We start from the raw sequence: 18,362 nt of genomic DNA, 5'->3' as shown, positions 1-18,362 counted from the left end.
TCTTCAAAAAATTTAGTTGAGAATGTTACGAATTAGTTGCTGCCACGAGTTGAGGTTTTAGCCTTCGCCGCCTTCCAAAAATGCTGTTACCTCTTCCGTTTGTTGACCTTGCTCTGCGGTAATAGTTCAAATAATCTGTGAAAATCTGTGATCTATGTTCCAATGCTTTGAAAAGTGAGGAAATGTCACTCGGTCATTTTTGCGTCGCCTCCCTCCTGCCATTGCACAGACTTGTTTTAACTATTTAACGTTGACCTGCTATTTTCTGGTGCGCAAGGTTTATAAATGTGAAAATCGGCTTCTGTTTTTCTGAGATAAGATGTCATGCTGCTTTACGAAGTTCAGTTCAGCTTTACAACTCTTGTTAGCGAGAATGTGTCACTTAGATTATCTGACTGTAGATTTGAGATCGGCGTATGTGCACTACTGAATGTATAGTAATAATTCTATAGGAGTGAGACCTCCCGTCTTCCGTTGAGGGTTATATGTTGTAGCGAAATGGGGGCAAAAACTATAAAGCAATAATAGATTTTTAAAAGGCGAAAGATAAGCACAGTTAATATTATAATTGTGGAAATGGTGATGAACAAGTTTTCATGTGACATCTGTGTTTTTCCCCCCCGGAGATGTTTCTGGTTAATCTGCAACTCTCACTACTGCCATCCAGCAGCTCAGTCAGCAGATCTTTCGTACATATCTAAATATTACCAATACACAGCCGTCATCACTGTATACGGCACTGTAGCCCGTGTGTGGGAACCTGACTTCATACATGTGAGAAATGCAGTTTGTTCTCCTCTTTGCTGTTCAATGTTCCTGAAACTAACACGAGCTAACTGTGAATGTAATATATGACCTCCTGTGTTAACTGTGTGTGTGTGTGTTTGCGTGCTGCACCCGTGCAAGCGCTTCTGTATCTGGACTTTAAAACTGTATGTGCCTGAGGTACTATGCCCATCTCTTATCCTGTCGTTTTTCTACTCAACTGAGCAGACGAGAGCAATGTCCTGTTGTGAGGATTCAGATTGATTGAGACGGAAACATTAAAAAGGAAAAAAAAAAAGAAGTTTTTTTCTTTCTTTTTTTTTAAATACCTTTTATTTCTTGTGCAGGTGGTTCAACAACTAATAGATATGAATGGTGTCATGTAAACATCAGTTGATTACATTTAACGGCAGAGAAGGTGACGAGGGGCCAATTTGAACATGTACAGTTAACTTGGACAAAGGAAAAAATACTGAGCATGAACATGTGAGTGCTCCTAAGTGCCCAAATACTGACATCGGACTCGTGATTGGAAAGCTGAAGTCAAACTAAACCTCGTTTGCCCTCGTACATTCTGCTATTTCCGGACTAAAAGTTGTCTAAATATATCTGGACAAGAGGAAAGGTGCAAATAATCTAAATGAGATTATCGGAAAAGGGTTTTCATAAAGGCTAAATATTTGTTCATTGGGGTACAAACGGCAGCACTGATTGGACACAGACTGGTATGGAAAATGTCTACCTAGATATCCAGTCTGATGAACCACTTCAGTGCCGCTCTGAAACACTAACAGCAGTCACAGGCAACAGGACGACAGTCGCTGATCACAGTTACACATCTGTAGATGTACATAATGTCTCTGCTTGAAGCTCTAAGTTCACTTATTGTGGAGACCCGAGGTTTTCACTGGCAGCTTTGCTGTGGTAATTAGAGGCACCTCTTTTTTTTTTGTGTACAAAACCTTGCGTAAGAAAGTATCAGTCATTCAGTGCAGTACAACACAGTGTAAAGTCAAAAATAGGAAATCAATGGAACCGCAAATCACACACCAGAGCCACCAAAACAATTCCCCCCTCAGCGGTTCCAAGTCCTTCTCATTGGTTTGTCAAGAAAATGTGCTCGGAAAAACAAGACGACAGATCAGTACACTACTGGAAATGGGAGAAAATATATATGTTTTGATGTGATATGGAATAACTAGATAGCGTGTCAGGCTTTTGACGTTATTCTTTTGGTTTTAAGTGGCACACTTTGCCCTGGAAGGTCATTTGGATATCCGTTAATTTGACGTCCTTTACTCTGCCGACTTTGTCCCGTTGTAGTCGCCCTGGGAGTCGGCCTCCTCCTCTGAGGCGTCCTCGACCACCCTCCGGCCTCCGCCCATACGCCGAGGTGCGCTGCCGAAGGAGGGCTCGTTTCCGCGCCTAAAAAGGAAGGAAGGAAGGAAGGAAGGAACGATCACACACACACACACACACACACACACACACACACACACACACACACACACACACACACACACACACACACACACACACACACACACACACACACACACACACACACACACACACACACACACACACACACACACACACACACACACACACACACACACACACACACACACAGTGAGTGGGGTGGTTATTTGGCAATTTTTCCAGTTTTGCTAGTTATCTTTTCTTTTCTTTTTTTTAAACCACTTGGGTGTTGCACTTTGAGGAGGATTGAGGAAATACAGCATGAACAGGTTGTGCTTTGGTAACAGGTTAAGCACGCTGGTTATCTTTGTAACTCATTTAAGTCCTGGCTCAGGAAAATGAGTTTGGTTTATGGCAATAAAACCAAGCACTGAGAAAAATGTGGCCACCGGGAAATAAGCATAATGGAAACCAAATGAAGCAACTTGACTTGCAACTGTTTTTTGTTTTTTTTTCTCTGGTAGCTGATGAGCCATATTTCTCTCAGTTGGGCTCAATGAAGGGAATGATAGCATTGAGAGTGTGCATGGGGAGGGGGGATGAAAAGTTATGGGAAGTTATTATAGAAATGGTGATGGGGTATCACTTAGGGGCAGAGGTACCTGCTGTGTTACTCCTTTGGCTCGGGGTTGCCTCTGGAATAGAGATGACAGGATTGTTTCGCTTGTGCTTGGTAAGTCTAATTCCACTGAACTAAAAATCGATCTGAAGAGGACTCAGTATACTTTATCTGTTTTAAAAGATGTACTTTGGTACTGTGTAGTGTCAAGTGTGTATTTCACACATTGTCATATATGGTAAATCCTCAGGTTATGGAGTATATAACAATCTACTATTGTCTCCTTTGGCAGTCTTGTAGCTTCACAGGAACAAAGTTGCTGTTAAAAAGAGAAGCTTAAAACCCACCAGCTGCCCAAAGAATTAAATAAACATAGAGATCCACAGATAGACAGACAGAGAGAGATAACTGTCCTGCGCTCTTTGTCCTACCTGAGCTTGCTCTTGAGAGAGTTGACCTCGCGACCCATGGCGTCGTTGGCCTCGGTGGCTTCATCCAGCTCCCGCTGCAGCTTCCTGCGGGCGGCCGTGGCGCGCTGGGACTCTTCCTCCGACTCTTCCAGTTGCCTCTTCAGCTGCTTCATGCGAGTATTCGCCTTTTCCGCCTGGCGAGCGAATGGGGCAAAGATTCAGGCTCACAGAGTCTTCGAAGCGCGGCCCTACCAAAGCACTAAACAGGCGTACCGGTCTGTGGATACAAGACTCGTGCGCATGAGTGCCTGAAGTGATCGTACCTGGTCTTTGTACTGCTCTCCTTGTTTTCTTTCGTCTTCCACCTGCATGATCAGGTCCTTGAGCTTCTTGTCCTTCTGGCGCACGCTCTTGGCAGAGGCCTGCTTGTCCCTGAGAGAAGACACGGGAGTTCACTGTGATTGAGGGTGATTGAATCAATAATAAAGGAGCATTGACGCAGCGTTCTTGTTAAGTGAACCATGGGTATAGTAAACAATAAGTGGTATTTATTTAGGAACAGGTATCAGGTAACTTGCGTCCTGGTTTTACTTTTAGATGGACTGGATTGACATGTGTTTAAGGAAATGAAGCCACCGACGAACCATTTAAAAGAAAATGAACTAGACATGATACTTTGTGTGTCTCGCTGCCTCCCAACCTGCTCTCCTGCTCCAGCTGCTCCTCAAGCTGTGCCACTTTAGCCTCCAAGGCGGTGATGGAGGACTTGAACTTGGATTTCACCTGGTTCTCCATCTCCTGGAGCTTGGCCTTCAGCTCCTTGTTCTGGCGCTCCATTTGCTGCCGAGCGCTCTCGTTCTTCTGGGAGGTGCTGCGCTCCGTCTGCAGCTCGTTGTTCAGCTGATCCACCTGCGGAAGGAGTACACAACGTTGGTACTATACTGGTCAGGCGGGGAGTGGAGGAGAGGGGACGAGGTGAGGAGTGACGTAGCTGCAGCAGCAGCCGGCTCACCTGCTGTGTGCTCTTCCTCAGCCTGTCGTTGACCATCTCCATGTTGCCCTGCTCCTCCTCCAGCTCCTCCTCCAGCTGGCCGATCTTCGCCTCCAGGCGACGCTTCTCATCTGCCAAGGCTGACCTGAACGCGGCAGAAATCGAATGTGATCACATTTTCTCTTCTACGTTCAATTAACACGCAGGACACAACAGAATGAACTCGCAAACCCACTTCCCAGAGGTGTTGCTGGACAGCTCATCAGACAGCTCGTCTCTCTCGGCTTCTGCCTGCTTCCTCGCCCTCTCCGCCGCAGCCAGTTCCTGGAAACCGATTAGATCCAAATGTGTTATGTCATAAATCTGGTCTCAAACAGGTGTCTGCCTTGTTAGGAATCAAGTGAGTTACCTCCTGCAGCTGCATCAGCTCAGCCTCGAGGCTCTTGGCCTTCTTCTCGCTTTCCTTTGCAGTGGTCAGCACCTCCTCCCTGGCGGCATGGGCATCTTCCAGCTCCCTCTGGAAGTCCTTCATCTGGCCCTGCAGGGAGGAGGAGGAGCCGAGAAAACAAGTTAAGAAAAGACAATCAGCATCAGACTGTGATTTACTTACAGAGTGCTCTAGTTCTAGTGTTCAGCACCTTCCACGACTACTGGAAAGTGCCGGATTACTTCCATCCCTTCGCTCTTACCTGAAGCTTGCGGAGCTGCTTGATGGCCTCATCTCGTCCCTTATTGGCCGTCTCGATCTGTCCCTCCAGATCTTTCATGTCCGTCTCCAGCTTCTTCTTGGCTGCTGTCGCCACGGTCCTCTGTTTACGCTCATCCTCCAGCTCCGTCTCCAACTCACGAACCTGCGGTCGATCGATCGGTGTGTATCGCCGCGTTAGACTTCTGATGCAGCTGGTGCAATATTCTGAGCGTGCGGATCGGTTTGTGTTCCTCAGGTGGGAATATAATAGGTTTTAAATTGCCTCCGTACCTGCTTCACAAGCTGCCTCTTCTTCTCCTCTCCCATCTCATCGCGTCCCTGGAGGTCTCGCTCGAACTGGGCCTTCAGGGCCTGCATGTTGACCTCCAGACGCAGCTTGGCGTCCTCTGCCGCCTGCAGCTCGTCCTCCAGCTCCTCCAGCTGTGTCTTCATCTCGTCCACCTGGGCCTCCAGGCCTCGCTTGGACTTCTCCAGCTCGTGGACCTGCCATCAATATGTTTTCAAATGAAGTTATACCAGTCAAACCGCTGGTGAGTCCAGTGCTAACAGTCTGAAGTGGGCCTCGTTCTGTGATGTTCCAGCACTTACATTTTTTCCCACATCATCCTTGGAGCTGATCAGGTCCTCCATCTCCGCCTTCAGGGACTTGTTGGCTCTCTCCAGCTCCTCTCTGGAAACCTGGGCCTCTTCCAGAGCCCTCGCCAGGGACAGAGCTTTGGTCTCCTTCTCCCTGGCCTCAGCCTCAGCGCGGTCCCTCTCATCTGCGTATTTACTGGAGATGCTCTTCTCCTCAGCCAACATCTGGAGCACAAACAACCAGAGATGAACGGATTTGTGTCGCTGATCAAGAGATGTAATCCGCACTACACTAATTCATAACCTTAAATTCAGTTGACGTCTGAGATAAATGACAAAATCTTATTAGTGTTGATGACTTTCAACCAAACTTTTTTCATAATCCATAAAAAGCAACATAAAGGTTTTCTAACACGGCATTAGTCATAAGTTCACACTATGGCTGTATCCTCCTTCTGCTAGCGGCCCCCCTGGTTTGTCTGACCTGGTCAAACTTCTTCTGCTTCTTCTCCAGGTTGGACACGTTCTGCCTCTGGTTGTCCAGGTCCATCAGCGTGTCCTCCAGCTCCTGCTGCAGGCGGTTTTTGGTCTTCTCCAACTTGTCGAATGCCGAGGCCTTCTCCTCGAACTGGGTGTTGGCCGCCTCCAGGTCTCTCTGCAGTCGCTTCTTGCCCTCTTCGAGCAGCTCGACGTTTCCTGACATTTCGTCCAGCTTCTTCTTCGAATCCGAGAGCTGCGGGCAGACCAAGACGGTGTTTAGTCGCTGACAATAACAGAGGAATCTAGCGTGTGTTTTCAGATTTTTATGACCTGGATGTTGAGGGTCGACACGTGTCTTTCCACGTTCCTCTTTGCCTCCATCTCCTCTTCAAGCTGCTCCTGCAAATTGTTCTTGTCGTCCTCCGCCTGCCGAAGCTTCGTCGAGAACTGCAGCTTCTGACGCGTCTCCTCGGCCAGCAGCTCCTGCAGCGACGCGCCAGGTCGAAGGTCAGTGCTTTTAACTCAGTTGTTATCAGCATTATTGTCATCAAACATATTTAATTATCACACAAAGTATACCATGAAACTGTATAGCAAATGCAATATAGCTCCTGAACATCTACTAAAGGTCCAGTTACCTGTGTGTCCTGGAGTTGGGAGGTGAAGCTTGCAACATCTTTGCTCAGTTTGATGTTCTTGCCTTCTGCTTCATTCAGTAGGTTTGTCACACCCTCCAGTTCAACCTGTACGAAGACAAAGGTGAGGGTTCTACACGTGTTGTGTTTCTTTGAAAAAACACGTATTTTTTCTCTCTCTCTCTCTCTGTACAGTACTGTTGTGAATAATTCTTTACCGTGATCTTGGAGCAGCGCTCTCCCAGCTCAGCCTTCTGCTTCTCGCTGTCGTTGAAGCGGGACTGCAGGTCCGTCACCTGGCCTTCCAACTTCTTCCTCTTGTGCTCCCCGTCCTGTTTGGCCTGGGTCAGAGAGCGCACCTCAATCGTTAGTTCGGACGTCTCCTTCTCCAGGGCTTGTTTGGCCTTCTCCAGGTTTGACTTCACCTGCGCAGAGGAGAGAATGTAGGAGATCAGGTTAGACAAAGTTTTTTGGTTTGTTTTTTTTAAAAGAAACACAATCAACTCTTCAACGTAGTTGTTATAGCAGTGTATGAAATAACGTAGGCCTACTCGTTTGGACTGCTCCAGCTGCTCCGTGAGTTCCTCCACAGCCTGGGTGTGTTTCTGTCTCATCTCATGGACCTGGGCCTCATGGGTTCGGTTCTCGTCATCGATGGCTTTCTTCAGCAGGTTCACCTCCTGCTCACGTTTGGCCCTGCCCAGCAGATGGATGGATTATGCAGGTGTTTACTAAACAAATACGACCTTTTGCACCCTCTACCCAAAACAAGTATTCTAATTACAAAGGAATACGTATGGTTTTCTTTTGCATTATTTGGATTTAATATTCATTGTATGTTACTCTTGATAACATAGAACCTAAGCCATGTAATCGGTATGTTAGTGTTGTGCGATTAACCTCAGTTCTTGCTGAGTGGCAGTGGTGTCCAAGGTGTCCTCGAGCTCAGACTTGAGGGCCTCCAGCTCCTCCCCGAGGTCCCGTTTGATCTTCTCCGCCTTGTTCCTGGCTGCCCGCTCCGAGTCGAGGTCTTCCTGCAGGTCGGAGATGTGTCCCTCCAGCTCTCTGATCTTCTTCAGAGCGTTGACCTTCTGGGCCGTCTCATCTTCTAACCTGAGAAGAAAAGAAAAAGAAAAAGTTAAGCACAGAGCAAGATACCAGAGGGAATAACAAAAAAAAAATCAAAGTTGCTGTGATATAAAGGAGGTAAACTTGGCTTCGTAGAGTCACGTGTGTCGGAGATTAAATCTGAAAAATTCCAATAATCTTTGTAGCTCTTTGGGCTTTACCTGGCCAAGGCATTCTGTAACTCCTCCTCCTTCTTGGCGAGCTGAGCTTTGAGGTCGGCGATCTGAGCCTGCAGGTCCGCTATCTGCTCTTGTAGGTCATTGGACTCCGCCTCCAACTTGCGCTTAGCCTTGTCCAGCTCCTGTCGACTCTTTTCCTCTTTCTTCAAGCGGACTGTCGGCACGGGAGAGGGTTAACAATGAGCAACACCTTTTGTAGTATCGAACACAGCTCCACTTGTCACATCAGTAATGGTTTGATGGCGTTTAATACATGACAATGGATAGAGGATGATTACCCTCCAAGTCGGAGATCATGGACTCATGTTTGTTTTTGAGCTTGGTGAGGTTCTTTGACTTCTCCTCCTCCTCGGCCAGGTTGGTACTGAAGTCCGCAATTCTCTCCTCCATCAGCTTCCGCTCCTACAGAACAACAACAAGAACAAAGTTGGTGATCCATTCGCTACATTCTTTGACACAGGAACTCTCTCCGTGAGTGACTGACCGCTATTAAGGCGACTCCTGCTGATTTACAGTTCTCACCTTCAGCAGCTTGTTGTTCTGGTCCTCCATTACCAGGACGTCATCCTCAAGCTTTTTGATCTTTCCGTCGCAGGTTACCTTCTCGAGCTGCAGCTTTTGACGGGCGTCCTCCTCTTCTTCCAGATGTTCCTCCAATTCCTACATGGAAAAAATAAATAAATCACACCCACCTACTTTGATTTCAACTTGTCGTATGCATAGCTAAATATGGAAATAAGCACAGTGGATTTTTTAAAAGCAGAATAACGACAACAAATATAAACAATAAGCTAGATGTAGACCTGCATCTGCTGTTGCATTTTCTTCTTGTCCACGAGCAGCGCCTGAGCCCGCTCTTCCTCTTCATCCAGCCTCGCCTCCATCTCATGAAGGATCTCCTCCAACTCCTGCTTCTTAGCCCCCAGGCGAACTCTCATCTCCTCAGCCTCGGCATACAGCTCCGTCTCCGCCTGGAGCTGCTCCTGCAGCGCATTCCTCTCCTCCAGAATCTGGAGCGCAGGAAGACCAGAAGGTTCTTAGCTTCATTATCAGTGGATTCATCTCCCAGTACCTTATTCTTATTCTTGAACTGGTTACTTTGACACCGTTCTACATGGCTGTGACGATCAGTGAAAGCAAAAAAAAAGTGCCTGCGCCTGCGCCATCCTTTTACCGATGTGTGTTTCAAGGTGATCTCCTTCAGCTCAGATTCAAACTTTATCGCGACTTCTTTGGCTCTCTGCAACTCCTCATCTTTCAGGCCCATCTCCTCCTCCTGCCGGGTCACTTGCAGTAAAGGCTTGACCTGTGGTTCAGGAGAATGGGATGTAATTTAGCCTCAAACACAAGGTTGCACTGGGATATTGTCACATGAATAAGCAGCTGACCTTTGTGAAGAGCCTCCACCACTGCCAGTTCCTGAGTTTGAGGTAGGCAGCACAGTTCCTCTGGATCACTTTCATGGCTGTGAGCTGCTGTTGCCTCTTGGCAAATGCCCTTTAAAAAAAAACATCAATATGAGCAATGTCCTGCATTATCTAATGCAACGTGTTACAGATTGTAATTTATAGTGCTAGAAACAGCAAGAACAAAACAAAAAAAGTGTAACCCTTCACCAAAAGTGAAATCTGTGTTTACAGAAAGATTTGATATAGTCAGCAGTATAATGCATCACAGTACAATTTATAAGAGGGTGAGGTACAGTATGTGTGAGGAGGCGTGTATTCATACTTTCTGGCAAGGAAGCCTCGAGTCTGGGCCTGGAAAGCGATGATGATCACCGTGATCTTCAGATCTCGCTCCTCCTCCAACTGGGCCAACACTCCTGTACGGAAAAACATCTTGCTCTGTCCAATCCTGTACAGGTTTGGGTCCAGGTCCAGATGTTTGATCTACACAGACAGGAGATCAGTAAGTAAGAGAGTAAAACTGCATACAGGGGCACAAGACATCCGTATTTTATTTTTTAATAATAACACAGGTTGGGATTTTGAATTAAATTTACCATGAGGCAGCAGGCTTGTTTGCCATCCATGAAACCTTTGGGAATAGCACTAGCAGCCAAGATCTCATAACTGTGAAGAAACATAAAAATACCGAGCTTAACATGGTGAGAAAGCTCTATGGCAACATCATTGATTTTTTTTTGTATAAACACGATGCATCTGGATCCCACGTACCGCTGGCGGAACTCCTGGAAGACGATTCGGTTGGGAAATCCTTGTCTGCAGATCCTGATCCCCTCCAACACACCGTTACACCTCAGCTGCTCCAGGACCAGATTAGCATCCAGCTTCCCTGCCTGAGAACAACATTTTATTTTTCTATTTTTATTACACTAGGTTTTATGAAAGTAATAGACATAAATGCCCACATGAGGATATTCTCTTGCATCTTAAGAAATACATAAATGTAGCAAATCAATATTTGATTGAGCTGTGAGGCAGCCGATTAAAAGTACTGGATATGTTTTCAGCAATTTTTCCTCCAAAGCATACATTCATTTTTGAAATGCTTATCATATGAGAGGGTGGTCACAAGTTTCACAAGAGCTAACAAATTTGGACAGTTGGCAGTGCTAATCGTTACACCACCACGCTGTCCTACTCAAAAATGAATTGACAGGTCAAATAAGTATATTAATAGGTAAATATATATATTCATATTTCACCTGCAATAATGATGTTTTTCATAACTGTATCAGATAAACTTCTACCTCCTAGGAGACATGGTGTTGGTGACGGTGCACATTTCTTTACCCTCTTCTCGTGGTTGGGGATGATGCATCTGACGAAGTTGGGCTGCGTGTTGTGCAGCGTGGTCATGAGCTTGGCCAGGGACTCCTTGTAGAGCTGTCCCACCGTGCGGAACATTCCCTTCTTGGTCTTCGAGGCGCTCGGCATGGAACTGTCCGACATCTTGGCTATCGTGTCAAGACCGACCACTCTGTCCGCTGCAACGCACAAGATTCAACTTCAAACTGGGGGAACGTGTGCTGGGTCTAATGTGTTTGGTTCCTTTTGGTAGTTTCATTTTTGCGTGAATAAAATGTGAACATTTTTGAAATTAATCTGATAGCACGGCACACATTTCTGCATCTGTGTCAGGTCGGATTTGTGTGAGAACGGCGGCATGATAGTTCTGTCCCCCACAGAGTTTTTTGACGTTTCGGATCCAAATGATAGTCTCATTTGAACACTGACTGTAATGACTGTCGGCTTCACTTATGTATTTCTATATCAATCAATCATTGCAGTGAAATGCGGTGCAGTTGTATCACTGCACTGAAAACGTAGGACTCATTAATTTAGCATGTTCAACGGTTGTAGATAGGATATTATATTTATATAATAGCATCTGACATCTCACCATCTTTCCAGAGGTCTTGCACAAACTGGCTGGAGGAGTTGTTGAGCAGCGACGTGACGTTGTCATTGAGAGGATCCATATTCTTTGTCAACCAGGCTGTGGCATTGTAGTCCACCTACAAACAAACATCAGTGTTATATTGAAACATATATTATGATACATCAGCAATAAGCACAGCAATATATATATATTTTTAAATCTTGTTCCCTAAATTATAGCTCAACATGAGAATACGAGAAGATTTATGTCCTCAACAGGGCAACAAATCATGATTAAGTCTTATTCCACATGTCCACTCATACTCACTCTCCCAGCATAATGGAAGACAGAAAACTCCGTCTTGTCTTTGAGTTGTTTGGGTTTGGCGAATTTCATGTGGTTCCCTTGTGTGTTCATGAGTTTCTCCACAAAGGAGATATCTGTGGCTTTGGGGAACCAGCACTCTTCGTCCAGCAGTGCCAGGATACCAGGAGGGTTGTTCTACAAAAAAAAAAAAATGCAGCCATTACGAATATTTTTCCATTTACATATTTCATACCAAAAAAAAATCACAAAAATATATCTGACTGTCCAGAGGTCACATTTGGTTGGACCTATAAGTGAAGGAGATCTTGTGGGTTTGCTGCCTAAAGGCCACTCACTGGTCTCTCGATGAGCTCGATGCAGGGCTGTAGGTCGAGACCGAAGTCGATGAAGTTCCACTCGATGCCCTCCCTCTGATACTCCTCCTGCTCCAGGATGAACATGGTGTGGTTGAAGAGCTGCTGCAGCTTCTCATTGGTGTAGTTGATGCACAGCTGCTCAAAGGAGTTATCCTGCAACAACCAGAAGACGGAGCTAAAGACACTTTCGCTGCATGAATGTTTCGTGTGTAGCTGCATAGTCGTCTTGTCAAATTTCCCACTACATAGGAGCTTATTGATTTTTCCACTCGTCTAATACCTCGAAGATCTCAAAGCCGGCAATGTCGAGGATTCCCAGAAATGAGGCTCCTTGCCGCTTGGTCTTGTCCAGGGCTTTGTTGACTCGGGACAGGATCCAGCGGAACAGTCGCTCAAAAACGGCCTTGGCCAGAGCTTCAATAGCAAAGTCAGCCTGACAGATACAGACGGAAAAGAAATATCGGACTGATGAGAGAGCAGAGGCATGAAGACTTGTTTGAGCTAAGATGACAGGTTTGGGATGTGTTCGTTACAGGCAGGATTGGTTTCTTTTTTGTTGTTGTCGCAGTGCACTACTTGCAGTACCTGCTCTTTGGTCTGTGCCTTCTGCACCACCTCTCTGCCCACTTTGATCCGAGGGGTGAGAATGGCGCGCGTGAAGTCCGTCACATTGATGCCCTGCAGGTGACACACCTTCTGAGCCGCTGGAGAGACAAGACGGAATGTGCTGTTAAACACACGTGAATGACCTGCTGTCTCTATACTCTGTCTATGTTTAGTGTCGTCGGTTCAATTTCATATTGGCAGTTTGTCAAATAGACTCATAATCACACGCAAAGGGACTTTCTAATAGTCGGAAGTAAAGTTGTCTGACCAGTGTTGTCCGGCATAGTGGCCTGCTCCTGGTTCCTCTCTTTCTTGAACTCAATGTTTCCCAGCTGCATCACGGTGGAGCAAACCTTGAGGATATCTGAAACAAAGACGCGTGACATCAACGAGAGACCGCAGTGGCATCTTACCCAATCCCGCCACGACGAGCCCATATAGTCTCGCCCAAGCAGAGATAAGACCGGAATTATCGCTGGTACCGATTCTCTCCTCGTCATTGAAGCCCAAGATAGTCATCGCCTCCATGGTCTCTTCATACATCTCATCGTCCTGCTGGCCAGGGAGCTGGACATGGCCAGCAACCAGGAAGCGGTAATTGCTGAAGGACTCCAGAAGAAGCTCCTCTGAGGATAAAAAAAAAACCACAGAGTTGGTAAACTAATTTATCCTTGTAGTGTTCGCCGAAGTTGAACCTTCTTGTGAAATTGAATCTCGTTCGCTCAGTTTTAACTTCATCATCACGGTTTAACGTCAGTAAAAGGATTACATGTTCCGAATGTGAGCGGAGAAGAAAAAATCTGTGCTGTAAAAAAAAAACTTTTGTAAATCCCACCAGCTCAAATAAAGAATGCATGACAGTCAAACTGCAACTCAGACTCGCTTTCTTTTTCTCTTTGTTCATTCTATTTCAGGAATGTGAGGTTTTTACGTCGGCTGTGAGGATTTGCGACGTATGGTCAATTAGCAGCTGTTATTCCGGGTGTCATAGTACCAGGCTTATGGACGAGAGAGGAGCTGCACATATTGTCACTCACCACGCAGTTTGCCTTGAGCACCAGCAATCATGTAGTAGAAGATGTGAAAAGCTCTCTCTGTCTTGGCCTGTCTGATGCAGCGAGACTTCTCCAGCAGGTCTGAGAGCGGTCAGCTGTTAAAGAACACAAACGCATTCAAGAACATAGACCTCTGTGCCGCTCCGTCAGTGCCACCGTGTGTCTAATCTGCCTCTCTGTGATTTCTACTGGGTAAATGAGATAAAAGAGCACAATGTATAGATGTTGAGTAGCACTTTTTTTGAACCATTAAATGTAGTTCATGGGATATCTTAACATACACCCTAACGCTAATGTAAACTGAATAATTAAGGTAAAATCCACACACAGTGAAGACCCAAGCTACATGTGAAGAATCAATAAAAGATTACTTAACTGTTTTGGGTCTTTAATTGTCCTAAAAATGTTTTTTTTGTTTTTTTTACCGACATGTCAAACAGCCAAAGTGTCTAACATGAGGAACAGATGAACCATAATATGTCCAAAAAGTTGCAAAACAGAGAAGGATACACGTCTCAATATTGGCCCCAACGATGTAGCCGGTCACGTCAAAGTTGATACGGATGAATTTTCCCTGTTAGAGTGACGGGGAAAAGAAGAATTCACAGGACTGAGGGGAGCGATTAACAATACATGCACAAAATTTCAATTAGAAAATACCTTTCAAAATCTAAAATATCCACTTCTACAAATAGCACACTCACAAATCGGGAGGAGTTGTCATTTTTGATGGTCTTGGCATTTCCGAAGGCCTCCATGATGGGATTGGCCTGCAGGAGCTGCTTCTCTAGCTCCCCCTAGTGACAACAGTGACATACAGAGACTCTTAAACATGGATTGGTGGCTCGAAGTGCGGTGCAGTGGTTGGTGTTCGGTGGGGATGAGATGGTTGAGTGTGGGTCGGGGTTTAGGGTAGATGTACAAGAACACCATCTCTGAAGAGTTAAAGAAAAAAAGAAAAAAAAGTTGAAGGACTTAATTGGCTCCTCAGGAATCAATGAATGTGCAGAGTAAATCGTTCATTGGCTGTAACTAGATAATAACCCCTTACTCATTTACTTTGAGTTCCTACAATACATTATGTAACACAGACCTTTTGCCTTAAGAGCCATTTTGAGAGGAACTGTTGGTGATGTGGAAACAGAGCTGGAGCTGTATGAGCGTAGGTCATGACGGGTCAGGTGAGCCTTCCCGTTAACGTTAACTTTACAAAGCCCTCGAACAAATCCTGCCAAAGCCTTCACAATCGGCGCATCGCTAAACCAAAAACGACCCCGATTCACCAACAGCCTTGCGGAGATGCGATTTGCCTCCAGCGTGACCGCAGGGCCCGTGGGCCGGAGGGGTGGAGCCGGGTGATGGTCGGTAAGCGAGGCGGACACCCCGTCACTTTGCATCCGGCTAATCCAGCTGATCAAAGGAGCCGGTGTCAGGCCAGCAACGAGGTCAGGCGCTGCAGCCCTCTACCTCACCCACCCTCGCACTTAAAAAACAGCCGCTTCAGCTATCGCTGTAAACGAGCTAAAGCCACGGAGAGACGGAGAGCATGCAGATAATGATGGGATTTAAAATGGCAATGAGAATTATGATGGATGGGAGAAGATGTTGTTCCTAATGATGATGAAATAAAATGAAAAGTCTATCAGAGTATTGTTCTCCGCCTTTGGTCTTCCAAAGCACGGAGAAAAAATATTTACTGGTTAATAATTAGTTCAGTTTAGTTTTTTTAAAACATAAAATAATATGTGATAATGTCATATTTGTACTGTGAAAATTTGGTTTGTTGTTTTCAATTGTACTGTTGGAAACGTCTGTTTGGATTCACAAAGACAAAAGTTGAAGACTTTTTAAAAGTTTATGGAAATAAACTGTAGAGGTACAGACCAGCTGATGGAGGTGCAGTTCAGAGTTGGCAAAGCAGAGCGGGGGGGGGGGGGGGTCCTTTTTTATTAAAGTCACTGGAAAAAGAAAGGAGAGAGAAGAGGAAAAAAGGGGAGAAATAGAGCACTGAAGATAGTAAAGGCAGCAGCTGACAGGACAGATTGTTTTTCTCTGAGATTCTGTTTTCATAAAGACAACTTATGGAGATAGAAGCAGCGGGAGTCAAAGCAGTGCCTGAGGAGGAGAGAAGAGAGCGAGGGCAGAGCGAGGAGATCAACCAGATGCTATTTCTGATCAGGCGAGGTCCCTGGGAGCCTCGGGGTCCTACAGAGGACAGGCTGCGGGTACATGGTTCCCATAGTCAGTCAGTGGGCGAAGGAAAGAGTCACTTCACCCCGCGAAGGAAACCTTTCGATTACCTTCATCGGTGCCACGACCGACACCACGAACCATCGACACCTAGTCACAAGCTTACGCGGGCAGAGTTTGAATCCAGGCTTAAAGAAGGTACCGCAAGGTCTGATAAATGCTACAGGACAAGACAGTCAGTGCCCAATGTCAGGGCAACTGGCAGGTGGGAGGAGGAGGAGGAGGAGGGAGGGAGGGAGGGAGGGTCTGTGTTTGAGAGACAAGAACAAGAGATGGGCATGCTCACACTGTGCTCGGCGATCGGTGAGAGACCCTTTCACTGCCGGGGAGGCTTCGGGTCTCCAACCCTCCGCTGGCAGTGAAAGGGTGTCCAAGAGGAGACAGACGAGGACACAAAACTCGACATTGGTTTAAAAACCTGCTCAGTATTATGCAGCGGTACGCGTCCTTCCACAAAACACTGCAGGTTTGAAAAGGTGACTGCGAGTCAGCACTACGGCTACGAGGATTATCATGCATGTCTAAATCCGCTCCGGTTGGGTCAAGAAACACAACTCACAAATGTTAGGGAGAACACTGTCCAGCGAGCAGTCAGATCTGGGATCTTGACTCTTGACGTAGGAGTTCACTCCTTTGTGATTCTATCTTCATGCATTTGTCTAACCTACTGAAGGAACACACGCAAACACCACACACAAAAACACACTCCAGGCATTCCCCTTTTACTCACGTAGGCCAACTGTGTTCCTGATTGTTGCTATTTGGAGGGAAACGGCGATATACAGGGTTAAACTGGGCAGAGGTGTCGAAGAGGGAGGGGGAACTGGTGGGCACGTCCGAACTGTCGGTACGACGTGCTCACCTTAACGCGCATACTTACAGCGCTGCTGTCCTTCTTGCCTTTGTGTGAGGACGCCACCACGGCCAGATACTGGATGACCTTCTTGGTGTTCTCCGTCTTCCCAGCGCCCGACTCCCCGCTGGAGGGAGCGGGAAGGGGGTGAATAGATGCAAGGGGAGAGATAGTGAGAGGGAATGAGGGGAGACGACAAGAAGATGATCAGCACTGACAGGTCGTCCGTTTCACAGCCCAATAAACCAGACTAATTGAATGGAAATCATGTGCAGCAGTATTATTCTTTTTTAATAAGATTTTCCTTGGCCTTCATGCCTTTATTCTTTATTTGTGTAGAGACAGACAGGAAATGTAACTCTCTGTAAGAAAAGCATGAAACATATTCTCCACACACACACAAATAAATGTCTGCCTGTGGGCAGCACAGAACTATAGTCGCCTGCTAATTCGCGGCAACAAAATCTGTGTTCATGTATCTGGGAGAAACTTTTTGTTGTTGTTGTTGTTGTTGTTGTTGACATTTACAAGGCAATTATGAGAGTTACGTGACAGATACCCTCAAACTAGTCAGATGTCCAAAAGATTCTCCAGTCAAACACTTGCAAACAGAGTACCAGAACACATTCTTTCTCTCTTTCCTTCCAGAAAAAACCCTCCCGGACACTCGGACAGACGGAGTTGAACGATCCCAGAGCCCACAGTCTAACACACAGACACAGATCCTCAGGCGTGGGTCCATAAAAGGCATGGGATGCTCTCTATGTCAGGGCTTGGTGGCTCTGATAGGAATCTAATTACGCTGTCCTGTTCAGGTCTGGTAAGGACCCACGACAACCAGGCCCCTACTGTTAGCGCAGGAAGAAAATGTTGACTGGACTTTTTCTTTTTTTCCTACCGACGGTCCATCAAACTGTCTACGCCCCGATTACCTATCTGTTCACGTTTCACTTAGGATCAGGAGATTATTTGAAAGGACTGAAGGGATTAGATCATGTTTTCCAGCGGTACCATTCTGCTGATACGATTTGTTATTGTTGGATTTGGATTTCCTGTAATTCTGTTTTTTCCTTTTGTAAAATATTGAATATATTTAGACTTTTCTGCTAATAGAAATATTTAAAAATAACCGTGCAACCTGAAATGGAATGTGAGGAGGTGAAGTGGTGAATTCCTTGTCCTTCCTGTCTCCTGACAATTTGAATGGTCCTGCGATATTGCAAGGAAAAACAGAGAATCCCTACAGCCTAGAGAGATAAACTGACAGGATTCCTCCTCTTCCATCAGTACACGTGACAACATTATGAACAGACAGTGAATCTGCACCCTTCATCAACATCCTGCCACTCTACGGCCACTATGTTCCTTCCATCAGCCCAGTTTCTCTCTCACACACACACACACACACACACACACACACACACACACACACACACACACACACACACACACACACACACACACACACACACACACACACACACACACACACACACACACACACACACACACACACACACACACACACACACACACACACACACACACACACACACACACACGTAATGAATACTACACAAAGGAAACTGTTGACCCCGCTGAGATCAAATGTCAACATCTCAAGAATGGATGTAAGTAAACTCCCAGCTAATT

At 46.0% G+C, this 18,362-nt stretch overlaps 1 protein-coding gene across 3 annotated transcripts in view; it reads right to left on the bottom strand.

Moving 5' to 3' along the window:
• Positions 1–1,692: 1,692 nt before the first annotated feature.
• The window catches only part of myh11a (myosin, heavy chain 11a, smooth muscle), a 26,869-nt gene continuing 10,199 nt past the window's right edge, over positions 1,693–18,362 (bottom strand). Inside the window, exons 5-43 of one of the 3 annotated variants that reach the window (XM_047333941.1) lie at positions 16,737–16,836; positions 16,587–16,613; positions 14,311–14,403; positions 14,117–14,180; positions 13,589–13,687; positions 13,034–13,177; positions 12,820–12,915; positions 12,531–12,649; positions 12,226–12,378; positions 11,925–12,098; positions 11,590–11,763; positions 11,284–11,398; positions 10,674–10,867; positions 10,095–10,216; positions 9,920–9,989; positions 9,646–9,806; positions 9,303–9,411; positions 9,089–9,220; positions 8,718–8,924; positions 8,437–8,574; positions 8,193–8,316; positions 7,897–8,068; positions 7,508–7,720; positions 7,159–7,303; positions 6,826–7,032; positions 6,611–6,715; positions 6,303–6,455; positions 5,977–6,225; positions 5,505–5,717; positions 5,187–5,399; positions 4,897–5,058; positions 4,617–4,745; positions 4,443–4,531; positions 4,229–4,352; positions 3,917–4,125; positions 3,540–3,648; positions 3,238–3,410; positions 2,850–2,882; positions 2,054–2,190 (exon numbers count right to left, since the gene is read on the bottom strand). In XM_047333941.1, the coding sequence (XP_047189897.1) occupies positions 2,858–2,882; positions 3,238–3,410; positions 3,540–3,648; positions 3,917–4,125; positions 4,229–4,352; positions 4,443–4,531; positions 4,617–4,745; positions 4,897–5,058; positions 5,187–5,399; positions 5,505–5,717; positions 5,977–6,225; positions 6,303–6,455; positions 6,611–6,715; positions 6,826–7,032; positions 7,159–7,303; positions 7,508–7,720; positions 7,897–8,068; positions 8,193–8,316; positions 8,437–8,574; positions 8,718–8,924; positions 9,089–9,220; positions 9,303–9,411; positions 9,646–9,806; positions 9,920–9,989; positions 10,095–10,216; positions 10,674–10,867; positions 11,284–11,398; positions 11,590–11,763; positions 11,925–12,098; positions 12,226–12,378; positions 12,531–12,649; positions 12,820–12,915; positions 13,034–13,177; positions 13,589–13,687; positions 14,117–14,180; positions 14,311–14,403; positions 16,587–16,613; positions 16,737–16,836 (5,305 nt within the window). In that variant the 3' untranslated portion in view covers positions 2,054–2,190; positions 2,850–2,857. Of the gene's footprint in view, positions 2,191–2,849; positions 2,883–3,237; positions 3,411–3,539; positions 3,649–3,916; positions 4,126–4,228; positions 4,353–4,442; positions 4,532–4,616; positions 4,746–4,896; positions 5,059–5,186; positions 5,400–5,504; positions 5,718–5,976; positions 6,226–6,302; positions 6,456–6,610; positions 6,716–6,825; positions 7,033–7,158; positions 7,304–7,507; positions 7,721–7,896; positions 8,069–8,192; positions 8,317–8,436; positions 8,575–8,717; positions 8,925–9,088; positions 9,221–9,302; positions 9,412–9,645; positions 9,807–9,919; positions 9,990–10,094; positions 10,217–10,673; positions 10,868–11,283; positions 11,399–11,589; positions 11,764–11,924; positions 12,099–12,225; positions 12,379–12,530; positions 12,650–12,819; positions 12,916–13,033; positions 13,178–13,588; positions 13,688–14,116; positions 14,181–14,310; positions 14,404–16,586; positions 16,614–16,736; positions 16,837–18,362 lie in introns of all 3 variants that reach the window. The other 2 variants (XM_035637588.2, XM_047333940.1) reach the window with 2 other exon arrangements.

This window comes from Scophthalmus maximus, chromosome 8 (genome assembly GCF_022379125.1).
Source record: "Scophthalmus maximus strain ysfricsl-2021 chromosome 8, ASM2237912v1, whole genome shotgun sequence".
Taxonomy (NCBI): domain Eukaryota; kingdom Metazoa; phylum Chordata; class Actinopteri; order Pleuronectiformes; family Scophthalmidae; genus Scophthalmus; species Scophthalmus maximus.
Note: the sequence above shows the minus strand (reverse complement) of the source record. Positions and strands in the feature narration are given on the sequence as shown.